At 42.6% G+C, this 14493-nt stretch overlaps 1 protein-coding gene across 2 annotated transcripts in view; it reads right to left on the bottom strand.

Moving 5' to 3' along the window:
• The window catches only part of BABAM2 (BRISC and BRCA1 A complex member 2), a 309803-nt gene that overhangs the window by 264908 nt on the left and 30402 nt on the right, over positions 1-14493 (bottom strand). For both annotated transcript variants that reach the window (XM_067564795.1, XM_067564796.1), the window contains exon 3: positions 8524-8600. In XM_067564795.1, coding sequence (XP_067420896.1) covers positions 8524-8600 — 77 coding nt within the window. The remainder of the gene's footprint in view (positions 1-8523; positions 8601-14493) is intronic.

Genomic DNA, 14493 nt, shown 5'->3' with positions numbered 1-14493 from the left:
TTGCAATCTTCCTTTGCAGAATTATTCTGCCCTGGAAAGATAACAGTCAAACATATCTGGCAACAGGCCCCAGGGAGTTTTTACAGATTTCTGCTTGCCTATAGCGGCAGGCTTCTCCCACAGCAGTCACAGACTTATTTATTGAACTCTAAATTATTAACCCTTTCTTGTGTCTGTTGGCACAAATCTTTATTATGTGAGCTATAATGTAGCTCTATGCCAAGAATGATTCATAAGCATTTTTAAACTCATAATGCTGAGAAGAATTACAACTTCAGTTCCTCAATCACTATTAATAATCTGAAAAATCAATTAGTCGGAAAAAAATATCTATGTGCATCACTTTCCTTAGTCAATCAGTGTGTAGGTTAACAACATGATTGCATGAAGGTGTTGGTTGTTTTGGTTTTTTAAATCATGGAAACACAGTGAATGAAGAAAAGTTGATGTGTTGAAATTTCCATCTTGATACCAAAGTTCAACGCATACTCCAAAAACATTAGCAGGAAGGGCACTTCCTGGCACAGCCTTCCAGAAAGACAGTTACTAACCTTCTGTAACTTTTGTTTTTCGAGATGTGTTACTCATGTCCATTCCAATTAGGTGTGTGCATGCCCCACGGTTGCCAGGAAGTTTTTCCCCCAGTGATACCCATAGGGTCAGCTGTGGAACCCCCTGGAGTCGTGCCTCTATGGTGCCCTACATAGGGCTCTGCCCTCCCTCCACCTCCTCAGTTTCTTCTTGCCAGCAAACTCCGACAGAGGGGTAAGCGGTCAAGTCTTGGAATGGACAAGAGCAACACATCTTGAAGAACAGTTACAGAAGGTTAGTAACCATCTTTTCTTCCAGTGTTTGCTCATGTCAATTCCATCTAGGTGACTCACAAGCAGCCCCCTAGGTGGCAGGGTCAGAGTTCAATGGCATACTGATTGCAGAACCACTCTGCCAACTGCTGCATCATCCCTGGCTTGGTGAATGATAGCGTAATGCACCACGAAAGTGTGGATGGAGGATCACGTCACTGCCCCACAGATGTCTTGGAACTTGAGCTAAGAGAGCTGCTGAGGTCACCTGGGCCCTTGTGGAGTGGGCTGTCAATGCCGGGGCAGGCATTTTTGCCATGTCATAGCATGCTTTGATGCATGACGAGATCCTCTGGGAGGAGACTGGGAAGCCCTTCATTCTATGCTATAAAGAGTTGAGAGATCTTCCTAAATGGTTTCGTTCTTTCGATATAGAAAGCTAACGCCCTCCTAACATCTAGAGTAAAGTCTCTGTTCACGGCTGCTAGTATGCAATTTGCAGTAGAACACCGGAAGAAAAATGTCCTGTTTTGAATGAAACTGTGATAGTACCTTCAAAAGGAAGGCTGGATGAGGCTGCAGGTGAACCTTGTCCTTAAAGAAGACCGTATAAGGAGGCTCCGACATCAAGGCTTTTAGTTCCGAAACTCTTTTGGCCACTAGGAAGGCTACCTTCCATGACAGGTATGAGACAGCATGTTGTTAAAGGTTCGAATGGTGGTCTCATCAGTGCAGACAGCACCAAGTTAAGGTCGCATTGGGGAACTGATTGGCGCATTTGAGAAAACAACCCGTCGAGGACCTTGAGGAAGTTATTTACTGTGTGGTTCGAGAAGACTGAACAGCCAGACACCCATGGATGGAAAGCTGAAATCGCAGCTAGATGGACTTTAATTGAAGATACATCTTAAACATCAGGGGTTGTCAGTAACAGGTAGTCTAAAATGAGAGGGATTGTTGACATCTCCAGGGAAGTGCCTTTCTGCCTGGACCAAAGGGAAAATCCCTTCCATTTTGCTGGGTAGGTAGCCCTAGTGGAGGTTTTCCTACTTCCTAGGAGGATTTCTCTGACCTGCTCCAAGCACACCATCTCCTACTAGTTCAGCCACAGAGCTTCTATGCTGTAAGGTGTAGGGATTGCAAGTTCAGGTGATGAAGGTAGTCGTGGTCTTGCGTAATCAGGTCTGGCACTAATGGAAGACTGATAGGGACCTCCACTGAGAGCTCAAGTAGCATGGTGAACCAGTGCTGGCGCAACCACACGAGGGCTCTCAAGATCATTACTGACTTGTCTTTTCTAGCCCTCAGAAGGACCTTGTGCACCAGAGGTATCGGAGAAAAGGCATGCAGTAGACAACCCAACCAGATAATGAAGAAAGCATCTGCAATCAATCCCGGACTGTGGTTCTGGAAAGAGCAGAATTCAGCGCATTTCCTGTTGGACTTCGTCACAAACAGGTCTACCTGCGGAATCCCACATCTTTGGAAGATATTGTTCACCACATCTTGACAGAGAGACCACTCATGGGTAGATATTGATCTGTGGAGGTAGTCCGTACGTTCTGGGATCCCGGTAGGTACGAAGCTTCTTTATGTATCACGTGAGCGATACAAAAATGCCAGAGGTCAAGGGCCTCCTGAAACAGGAGACACGAGCAAGCACCACCCTGTCTGTTTATATAGAACATCGCTGTCGTGTTGTCTGTTTTTACCACAACACACTTGCCTTCTAGATCAGACCTGAAGGCTTGACAGACAAGTCGTACTGCTCTTGGCTCTCTCACGTTGATGTGCATGGACAGTCTTATTGCGACCACAGCATCTGAGTCCTTAGAAAACCCAAATGAGCCCCCCAGCCTGTGTTCAATGCGTCAGTCACTAGGGTGAGGGTGGGAGAAGGCCCTGAAAATGGGACTCCCGCAGATACCACATTCTGGTCTAACCACCAGCAGAGTGCATCCAATACCAATGTTGGGATTGACACTACCTTGTCTATGCAATCCCCGGACGGCCGGTAAACCGAGGCCAGCCATGTACAGGCTGCCAAGTGACCCAACAATTTTAAACAGTTTTTGACTGTGGTCATGGGTGTTGTTCCCACTCCTCTATGATGGAGAGTATGGTCCAGAATTTTGCATCCAGAAGGGAGGCCCTGGCCAGGTTTGAGTCTATGATTGCCCCTATAAACTCTATCCTTTGAGTGGGTACTAGGACTGACTTTTATGCGTTGATGAGGAGGCCTACCTTGGCAAACATCAGGATCACTAATTCTATGTATGATTGCACCTACTGCCAGGAGTGACCTTTGATCAACCAGTCATCTAAGTAAGGGTAGACTTGTATCCTCCTCTGTCTGAGGAACATGGCTTCCACCACCATTCACTTCATGAAGATTCTGGGGGCTGCTGAGAGGCCGAACGGTAACACTGTAAACTGATAGTGGGATCATCCAACCACAAATCAGAGAAATTTCATGTGCCTTGGGATGATTGACACAGGGAAGTATGCATCCTTCAGGTCGAGGGCAGCATACCAATCTCCTGGATCCAGAGAAGGGAAGACTGATGCCAAGGAGACCATGCGGAACTTCAACTTCTTCATGTATCTGTTGAGGCTTCTCAGGTCTAAGATACGTCTGAGATTGCCCTTGGTTTTCGGTACTAGGAAGTATCGGGGAAAAAAACCCTTTCCCCTCAGATCTAGCAGGACCTCTTCCACCACTCCCACCTTTAGGAGTTGCTGCACTTCTTGAATGAGAAATTGCTCGTGAGAGGGGACCGTGAAGAGGGACAGAGAGGGGAAGGAACATGAGGGTGGAAGGGAGCTGAATTGGATAGAATATCCCAGTTCTACAGTGTGTAACACCCATTTGTCTGACATGTTCTGAGCCCACACATGGTAGAAGTATGATAAGCAAAGAAAATAAGAGAGGCGGAGGATCCAAGGTCCAGATTGGTATGCTGTTCCTGGGCGCACCCTCAAAAGTTGTGCTTCAGGCCTGGGGGCTATTTCGCTGGCCCCTCACAAAGGCTGGATGAAGCCTGAGAAGGCTTCCTCTTATTGTTTCTGCCTTTCCTATGATTAAAGTCCTCCCTCTGCTAAGGCTGGTAGAAGCTTTGAAGCAGCTGTGGCCTAAAGTAACTTCTCTAGGGCTCCGGTGTATGCAGACCCAGGGACTTGAGGGTGGCCCTGGAGTCCTTAAGACTGTGCAGTCTTGAGTTGGTTTGGTATGAGAATAGGGACTGACCCTCAAAGAGGAGGTCCTGCACATGAGGTTTGTTGGACCTCATGTGAGAGGCCTGATGCCTGTAGCCACAAGCTGCAGCGCATTGCATCCCCAGCGCATTGTACAAGCTGCAGCGCATTGCATACAAGCTGCCGCATCGGCCTTAGATCCTGAGATTGTCTCTGGCATCTGGGAGCAGACGGAGACCAGCCTGACTGAGGACCTTGGGCTTCATGAAAGGCCCATGGGTCCAAAAAGGTCACTGTGTTGGGGCCTGCCACTACTGGGGCCACAGCATAGAGAAAGGGTGAGCCATCTCCTGGCTTCGGTACCCTCCTTTGTCCTGGAGCTGATTCCTCTATGAGGCATAGGACTCTGTCTCTAAGTCAGATTCAGAGCGTTCGCTGCTAGGGGACCAAGGTGGTGTGGTGCCTCTCAGTGCCAGCGACCGGTGCTGGGGCGACGGCTGACAGCACATCATCACTGGCTTTCCTGTTGACGGTGCCATTTGCGGCCTCAATACTGGGAGTGTCACCTCCAATGGTCTCCCACGGGAATGTGGTGGTGGTGGCTAAGTGCCTTCAATAAGCTCCCTGGCCATTTCGAAGGTCTCCAGTGTAGATGGTAACTGTAATTCCTCCTCCCTTAGTTCCCTGGGAGGGGAGCTTGTTGGCCTTGGACTCAACGCACTCCTCTGCGGGGCCAAAGTTGATGGTGCTGCAGATCCAGGGACTGTGCCTGAGTGGCCTGACCTGGGTGACACTGCACCAGCTCTCTTATGCCCAGATGATCTGGGAGTGGGTAAGTGATCCTCATCCGTCCTCTTCTGCTTCTTCTTAGGCACCGGAGAGTGAGAATGGTGCTGTGCTTTCACCAAGGCCCTCAGTGCCAGTGACTCTTTGCAGAGCCAAGGGTCTCATGAGCCCAAGTCCTTCCTCAGCACTGGATCCCAAACTGACCCTGGTGCACTCCTGATGGACACCGAGGAGCTGGGTCCCAACTCTGACTGCCTCGGAGATGGACATAGCACTGTCTCCATCAGAAGGAACTTCAGCCTTTGGCTTCTTTCTTTCTGTGTGCAAACTGGGTCTGAATAGGGACTTGGAATGGTTATTTCATTACAAGAAGTAATTTGTCACTGTTCACACATTCTCACCTTCTAATCAATGGTTGTGAATAGGCCTCATCTACTCTAACTGAATGGACTTTGCTAACATCTACCCTTCCCATTGTTTTTCCTTACTCTTGGATGTATATATATACCTCCTATCTGATTTCTGTTTCTTGCAACTGACAAAGTGGGTTGCAGCCCACGAAAGCTTATGCCTGCAGAAATTAAATTTGTGCGTCTTTAAAGTGCTACAGAACTCTCGTTGTTTTTGCTGTATACAGACTAACATGGCTACCCCTCTGGAACTCTTTTTGATGTGTCTTCCCAAGGCACTTAAGACACATAGTATATGGGTCGGTCTTAGGCATGGGCTTCTTACAAGCCCCACATGATTTGAAACCAGGGGACCGAAGCATACCCCAGCCCCCGGGCTGGCGGGGAGGTAATGATCCCTTAAGGGGATCCGACTAATCCAACTATTGTAATTCTAATTATGTATAAACAAAGAAGAGAAAACACTGGAGGAAGGACCCTTGCTGAACAAGAGCCAATAAATTCCAGCTAACTGTCAAAGATGATAAGAAGGAACTGAGGAGGTGGAGGGTTGGCAGAGCCCTATATCCCACAGAAACTATGAAAATATTCTCAAACCTGCTGTCACTGGATCAAGCTCCTTTGTTACAATCTGGCAATAGCCACAAAGCCAGTCTTTAACTTTGTTTTATGGCACTTAATATATGGAAGCAGGTTGTTCAAGGCTTTAAATAGGGTTGCACTTGCTACCCTGGATGTTGAAGAATTCTTTAATTATAATTTAGTTGAAAATGGACATCTCTATAAACAAAAAGGCTACAGTGTACACACAAGAAAGGAGTATTAGGTCATATATTAGGAAAAAATACCATCATTTCTCAAAGTAGCATATATTGAAGTGATTAGGCTAAATCCAAGGTTTGGACTATCCACTTTATGATGCTCCTGTGTGTGCGCTGTAACCTCTATAACCTAAGATTGTATTTTTATCTTTCTGAAAATATCTACCCATATTTCTGTGATGAGTCCTGAACAACATTTGGTACTTTTAGAACATCAGATTAAATATACACTTCATCCTGACAGTCATGCTGGAGTCTAGCTAGACTATACTCACAAAATAGAAAAACTAAAGCAATTTCATGGCCTACCTAGAGTAAATTCCTGAAATGATAGATTTTACTGTAAATGTCAAACTACCATTACAATATTTGTAACAATAAAAAAAGATTAAAATGGTATTGATTGCTGTTTGTAAAAGGAGTGTATGGCTTCTAATGCACTGTGCAACCAGAGAAAAAGTCCTAATGCATAATGAAGTACAAAGAAATTCTCAGCATTTAAACTGTACCACACACACTTTAGATCAGTGTGACTCTCAGAGTACATAATAAAATTATTTAAAACAAAGAACATGTTTTGTGAATAAAATATGTACTACCCATCTGCTTACTGACTGGCCTAAATAAAAAATATGGTGATCCTCCTCTAATTACTAAATAAAATTTGGGAGGGAATGAAGAATTTCAGAAATGGCAAGTGAAAACTTTACACATAAACATAAAAGAAAAGGTACAATAAACAAAGTCAGTAGACCACATTGAAATGATACAGCGTTCAGATTTGAATACATGGAGAAATTAGCGTGCAGCAAGTTAGAATGTGAACTGACAGCACACTAGCTGCTTCACTCTATCCCCCCATGTGAACACTCTTGCTGTGCACCAAAAGTGCCCCCAGACAGTTTATCTTAGTACAAGAGTGTTCACATAGGGAGTTAGTGCAGAGTAACTAGTGCACTGTAAATTCACACCCTAGCTTGCTGCGTATTAATTTCCCATGTAGACAATGCCTTAGATTATGTAGCTGCACCTCCTACCAGGTCCAGCTTTGGGCTAGCCATTGCCTCTGTTTCTCCTCACTCAGGTTGAACCTCCCAACCTTTCAGCCTGTTTTGGTTGCTGTGGTAACTCGCTGCTGTGTCCTGGCCATCTAGCTAAGTTATTAAAGAAAAAGTGCCTTTTGCTGTATATCCAAGACCAAAACAAACACAAAAGAGTTTTCTGTCCCCTAGTTTCAAGCTGGATCCCGGCCTCCTTGGTTCCTTTGAATCTCTACCAAGCAGCAGTTCCCCACGGCTTCATACTGGAATCTCCCTTCTCCCCCTCTGGCTCTCCACAGGCTTCTGTTTTACCTCCATCCCAGAACAGCTGATTTAGCCACATGAGCTATCATGTGACTTAGCTCACCCAGGTGGAGAAAATAAGCAAAGTGTGTGACAGGTTGGACTGGACCAATCACACTTAAAGGGCAAGTCACCCTGTCATGGGTTACAATAATTGATTTCAGACCCAGAAACATGGACATTTTTTTTTTTTATCATTACATCTGAATGAACACTACCTGAAATTCCATGAAAGAGTGATCTTCACAAGTTCAGATACATTTATTGAAGCAAAATCACAGCCAGGAAAAAATAAAGCAAGTTTTTATATGCATTTTATAGCCAAGATAGATCAGTCACATTATTATTGCTTTGAAGGATTATCCCTCCTCACAACTTCTAACATTCTTCACCTGCAGCAGAATGGCAATGGAGAAAATGAGAAAATTCTTTCCGGTCTCCTAAACACATGAAAGGAAATATTTTCATATCTAATTTTTACAACCAAATACCCATTCAATAGCGGAAGGGTCAAACAAACCAATACTTATAGATAGAAATGGCTTTTAGAAAGGAAGATTTGATCCACAAAGCTAAATAATCTCTCCAACTATTAATCAGTAAAACCAAAACCAAATTCCATTGCTTCACTCAGCATAACAACAACCAATGCCAGGTATTCGGGTTTCTATACAACATAACAAATACCAGTGTTGCCAACACAAAGCATTCCAAACCCATGAGTCTGGCCTAAGGTGACCAGATGTCCTGATTTTATAGGGATAGTCCTGATAGCTGGGGTTTTTCCTTTCATAGGTCCCCTATCCCTGTCCCAATTTTTCACACTTGCTATCTGATCACCCTAGTCTAGCCTCCAAAAATTGACAGTCTTAATCACAACATTTAAAAAAAATAATAAATGTTGGTTTCTTTGTACATTTTCAACCATTTCTCTGCATCCATGAAAGCCAGAAACTTATTTTTTATTAAATGTAAGGCAAGATTTTCACATAGTTACATGACTCCAGAAGTTGGAGCTTAAGACACCAAATATCACAAGACTCATGATAAAATGGCAAAGTTGGAAATACTGGGAAAAATTAAGTTGTTAGCCTAGATCATTGTAACTGACATAAAAAGTGGTGAGAGCAGTAGAGAATGGGTAATATAAATGGCTTTAACTTACATTTGAGTGTTTCTCCAGCATATGGGATATGCAACTTAAATCGATCACAGCTGGGTCCACGTGTCAAAGATGTACAGCTAAAAATGAAAACAAAAGGAATTTCTAAATAGTTAAACAATGGTAGACAGTAACAATGCTCAACATGATACAAATGAGATGAGCAAGCACCAACTGGATTGTGTAGTAGAGATTTTTATGGAAAGACTGACAGCGTTCTGCTCTCCTCACATTTCTCGAAAAACAAAAAGATTAAGTGGGGAGCGAGGAGTAAGCCACAATGCTGGAGGTCCATTCCACTCCATTCAGTCCATCCATAAATTCACACAAAAATCTGAGACATCAAGGCCTATCCCAACAAACAGCAGTTTCTCAAGCCGAAGCATCAAAAGTTCTGCCAGGATAAACACTCCCTGATTTGAGACACCTCACAACATCCTTTAATCAGCTATCCTAACCCACTGAACTCTCTCACTCATGTAGTACAGAAACAGTCAGCTCTCCTTGACTTACTGAACAGTACAACAGACTTGTATTCCCTGTCTCCATCACTGAAGAAACTGAGGTACATTGTGAATTTAAACAAAGTAATAATTCACAGCCATTTTTACCCATTTTATAGCTGGGGAAAATAAAATTGAGAGATTATATGATCTGCCCAAAACCGCAGTAAATTAATGACAGAGCTGGGATGAGAAATCAAGTGTTTCAGGCTCCCATTCCCATGGTCTAACAACACTAGTGATTGAACCATGTCATTTAAGAAAAAAATATTGTAGTGTGTGTGTGTACGAAAAATGTTTTGGAACTGCTACTTACTTAAAACATTCAGAGTCTGAGCTCAGACAATGCATTGTTAACATTGCCATTATTTTTATTACTCTAGCACTAAAAAGCTCCAACTAAGATTGTAAAGTGCCAAGCACAATGAGAACCAAACGCAAAATAAAAGTCCATCCCCTGCTCCAAAAAGCTGACAGTCTAAACAGACAAGGCAGACAAAGGGTGTGAAGGGAAACAGAGACCTAGAGAAGTGAAGTGACTTGCCCAAGGTCACACGAGGTCAGTGGTAGAATTACTAACTCTTGTCTCCTGAGTCCCAGTGCAGTACCCTACCCAATGGATAATGTGCATAAACAAAAGTAAAATGTGGTAAATAGGACAAATAGCACAGGGATACCTAACCCTGCACAGCTATAGCTTCTGTGTAGATGCCAAATTATACCCGTCTTGCAGCAAAAGGGAGATCAGAGTGAGTGGTGTGTAGCTAAGTGCCTCATTGGCATATTGAGAATGGTGCTTAAGCTCATTTCTCCTAAAACAGATGTTCCCAAACTTTTTTGCTGTGTCCCCCTCTCTCCATGGCAATCACATAACAGATCCTCCCTCCCCCAACTCCTGCCTATCTGGAGCAGAAAGTGACTCACCAAGAAATTGTGGTTCATTTCTAGGATAGCAGCAAGACCTTGCTGACGCCATCCCCAGAGAAGCCTAAGGCAGTGCAGAGTGGAACAAGGCACCTTGCCTGCCCTCTCTCCCCCCACATGCCCCTGCAGGCTCCGGACAGTTTAAAATATAGGGGCCTGCAGCCGGCCAGGTATCTGCGCCAGGGCAGGGTAGTAGCAGGGACAGCACGCAGGGAGTCTCTAATAGTCAGGGTGGGAGGAGGGGAAGAGCAGCAGGCTGCTGCCAGTGCAGGGTGCAGCTGCACTCCCCCTCAACTGCTGCAGGTTCCCTGGGCAGTCTCCCTGCTACTACCCTGCTCTGGCCCAGACACCCAGCCAGCTGCAGCCTCACATCCCACCTTATGCCTCCCAATATTCTCATTGCAGCCCCCCAGAGGACATGCTCTGCAGTTTGAAAACCAGTGTCCTAAAACACATCCATTCTCTCCCTGCACCCCACCTGTTTTACCTTGCACTCAAAAGCTAAGTCAAGGACATGCAGGGGCTTCGGATTTACTTTTGATCACCATGCTAGATCTATTGTTTAACATTATTTGTGCCAAGGTATAGCCTCCACCTTGTATTCCCTGCTGTGCACAGAGGGCTTGATTCAATGGCTGTGGGATCAGGCTCTGAATGAGGAATTTCAGGATCAAAGTCTCAGTGTAGTCAGAGTAAGAAAATACCATGGCAGTGAGGTTTGTTTTAGTTCGCTTGTTTGTTTTTTAAAAAGATACATTACTTTATGTGCACAGATAAGAACACCAAGGTAGAAAGGAATGCCCACTATCAGTGCATACATAGCTGTGATTAGAAACGTAATAATAGTTCTGTCTCTCCTCTGATTATTACTATCTTAGCCTATAGTTCCAAAGCATTTCTAAGGCACACATCACCATAGTATCTAGCCCAGTGGTTTTCAACCTTTTTTCATTTGCGGGGCCCTAAAACATTTCAAATGCAGGTGCAGACCCCTTTGGAAATTTTAGATGTAGTCTGCGGACTCCCAAGGGCCAATGGACCACAGGTTGAAAATAACTGTTTTATGATAACAACTATCTTTTGTGAACCCCTTAGACATAGCTTGCAGACCCCAGGGGTCTGCAGACCACAGGTTGAAAACCACTGATCTAGACCAAACCTTCAAAGATGAGGGGGTTTATTTAAATTAGTGTAGAAGATTCCAAAATAACACATCAACAGCAGTTAATATTTAGTGGCAATTTATTTTGAAATATCACAGGTCATAGGATTCCTGTCACCTTTACCATTAAGACAATATATTTTGGTAGCTTTTAAAACAAGAACAAAAATTTCTGATTTTGCAAATACAAGCTTTTCTTTTAGCGCACTAAGCAATTCGGAAATACTTGAGGGAAAAGTATAATATACGTTACATTAAAATAAAAGAGTGATCTAATGATATTAATGTCCCTAAAAGTAACACTAAGTATTTTTCCTAGGTTATTATCTTCCACTTGGGAAGTGATGGAAAGTGACAGCATTCACAGTCATTTTTTGCCAAATTACCCCTCTTTGAATACCACAAGAGATTTCAAGCACTGCTATTGGCTGAATATCCAAGCAAAAAATCTTACAGAGGCGCATCTAAAGAGAGCTAGTTACTTTTCACTAACAGAAAGAAAAAAAAGAAAAAAAACACCATAAAGCAATTCAGAAATTTTGATACAGAAAGTCTAATAGAAAAACCAAACTTTTTAATAATTTTCACAATGGGACAAGTACTTACATACCATCTGAAGTTAAAATTAAAGTATGGCATATATGCAAATAGTTTGTCACAAGAGATGCCACCACAAATCCAACAGAAGTAAATGGGCAACAAAACTGGATATACAAGTGGCCCATCCTCTGTCCCAATGCAAGGGAATGAAGAGATGTAAGTCAGACTTTTACTTTCTTGTGCCGATGTTTCAAGTGCTCTGCTATGTGCAGATTAGCAGGAAAAGGCATGGACCTGGCCCCAACCCCTCTAGGCTAGCCAGTGGCATAGCTTCACTGGCACATTGAGGCATGTATGCTGCACCGGGTGTAGACCTGTCCACAGCGTACTCCCTCTACAGAATAGTGAGGAGACCAAGAGTCTCAGAGTGACAATCTCCCTTCCTAAAGGCAGAACAACAATGCATCACTCCCTTCCCCCTCACTCCCACAGACTGTAAACATATCACATAACCCTTAATTTTTTAGACACCAATCCTGCAAGCACGCACATATGAAGTGGTTCCACTGAGCTTAAGAGGGCAAATCATGTAGGCAGGGTCAGGAATGGAGTTTTAATTGGTCATCTTCAGGAATTTTAAAGAAAAATCAAGTACTTAAATACTTTAAAGTAACTAAAATGGAAAAAAATTCATATTGCCATTTCTGATAAACACTAACTATTCCATTTGTAAAGCACTAATAGGTACCAATTATACCCTGAAATCAGGTCCTATGTAATAGAGTAAAAACCATGAAGAAAAACATAAAAACCAAAACACAGAAAGATTTTTAACCTTAACCTAAAATATCAAAATTGAGATTAAATATTACCTTCTTCAGCTGTCTCGTTGCTTCAAGTTTTCTCATGTGGCCAGACAAACCCGTATCTGCACTGTCTGCTGATGGCATTGTGGTAGTGGCCAACCAGAAAGCTATAGTCTCATCTATTACACGCTGGTTGTCAGTCAGTTTGTAAGTAAAATGGTATCCCCAGGTGACTAAATAGCCATCACAATCACAATACCAACAAAAAAGAAACATGCAGCCCAGCCACTAGAGCTCCTCTTGCCTCTTTGTTGCATGTAATTATCTTTCTTTAAAATGTGTGGGCCTGAAGAAAGTAATGTGCTGGAATATGCACCAAAAATGAAAATCATGATTCTAGATTCTAAGGCCAGAAGGGACCATTGTGAGCATCTAGTCTGATGTCTGGTATAACACAGGCCAGAGAACTTCCCCAAAACAATTCCTAGAACATAGCTTTTAGAAAAATATCTAATCTTGATTTAAAAATTCTCAGTGATGAGACAATTTACCAAGAGTCATGTTGGATTCTCCAAAGATTAATTACTCTCACCAGAAAAAATGTACACCTTTTTCCAATCTGATTTACAAATCATTAAAGTAAGTCGTATTTTTGTTGTTTTCAAAAACCCTGTGTGGAAATCAATTTACTTTATATAGGTTCTCTTATCTATATACAGTAGTTAAGATTATAACCAAGTTATTGTATGATCCATAGTTTTAAGTCCAACACATATGAAGACATGGTCTTGCCTGAAAATTTCTAAATTTACTCCAAAAACTAAGGAGAATTATTCTACAAAATCTGAAGAAAATTGTGGGGAGCCAGGACCTCATCACCCATCAGGAGCTCTTCAGTGACCTAAAAATCAAAAAGAATCCTACAAAAAGTGGAAACATGGACAAATTGCTAAGGAGAAGTACAAAAGATTAGCACAAGCATGTAGGAAAAATATCAGAAAGGCTAAGGCACAAAATGAGTTATACCTAACAAGGAACATAAAAGGCAATAAGAAAAGATCCTTTAAATACATTAGGACCAAGAGAGATGAAGGAAAGTTAAAGTCCTCTACTTAGTAGGGAAGGAGAGCTAATAACTGATGACATCAAGAAAGTTGGGGTACTTAATACCTATTTTGCTTCAGTCTTAACTAAAAAGGTTAATGGTGACCAGATACTTAACACAATTAATATTAACAACAAGGGGAAAGAATGCAAACGAAATTAGGGGAAGATCAAGTTAAAGAATATTTAGGCAAGTTAGATGTATTCAGAGCCAGGTGAAACTCATTCTATGGTACTTAAGGAACTAAATGAAGCAATCTCAGAACTGTTAGCAATTATCTTTGAGAATTCCTGGAGTACAGGTGAGGTTCCGGAAGAATAGAGAAGGGCAAACATAGTACCTATCTTTTAAAAGGGGAACAAAGAGAACATAGGGAATTTATAGCTCAATCAACCTAACTTAGATACCTGGAAAGATAATGGAACAAATTATCAAACAATCAATTGGCAGGCACCTGGAAGATAGCAGGGTTACATGGAATAGCCAGCATGGATTAGTCAAAATCAATTCCTGCAAAACCAACCAAATTCCCTTGGATTACTGGCCTAGTGGATTGGACAGAAGCAGTAGATATATCTTGATTTTACTATGGCTTTTGACACAGTCCTACATTTTCATAAGAAAACTAAGGAAATGTAGTCTAGATGAAATTACTATAAGGTAGGTGCACAATTTCTTGAAAGACTGTACTCAAAGAGTAGTTGTCAATGGTTCACTGTAAAATTGGGAGAGTGTATCTAGTGGGCTCTTGAGCAGTCAGTTCTGGGCCCAGTACTAGTTAATATTTTCATTAATGATATGGATAATGGAGTGCTGAGTATGCTTATAAAATCTGTAGATGACATCAATTTAGGAGGAGTTGCAAGCATTTTGGAGGACAGGATTAGAACTTAAAACAAGCTTGACAAATTGGAGAAATAGTATGAATTCAAC

Source organism: Emydura macquarii, unplaced genomic scaffold (genome assembly GCF_026122565.2).
Source record: "Emydura macquarii macquarii isolate MOO-44397 ecotype Brisbane River unplaced genomic scaffold, CSIRO-AGI_Emac_v2 contig_2676, whole genome shotgun sequence".
Lineage (NCBI taxonomy): Eukaryota > Metazoa > Chordata > Testudines > Chelidae > Emydura > Emydura macquarii.
Note: the sequence above shows the minus strand (reverse complement) of the source record. Positions and strands in the feature narration are given on the sequence as shown.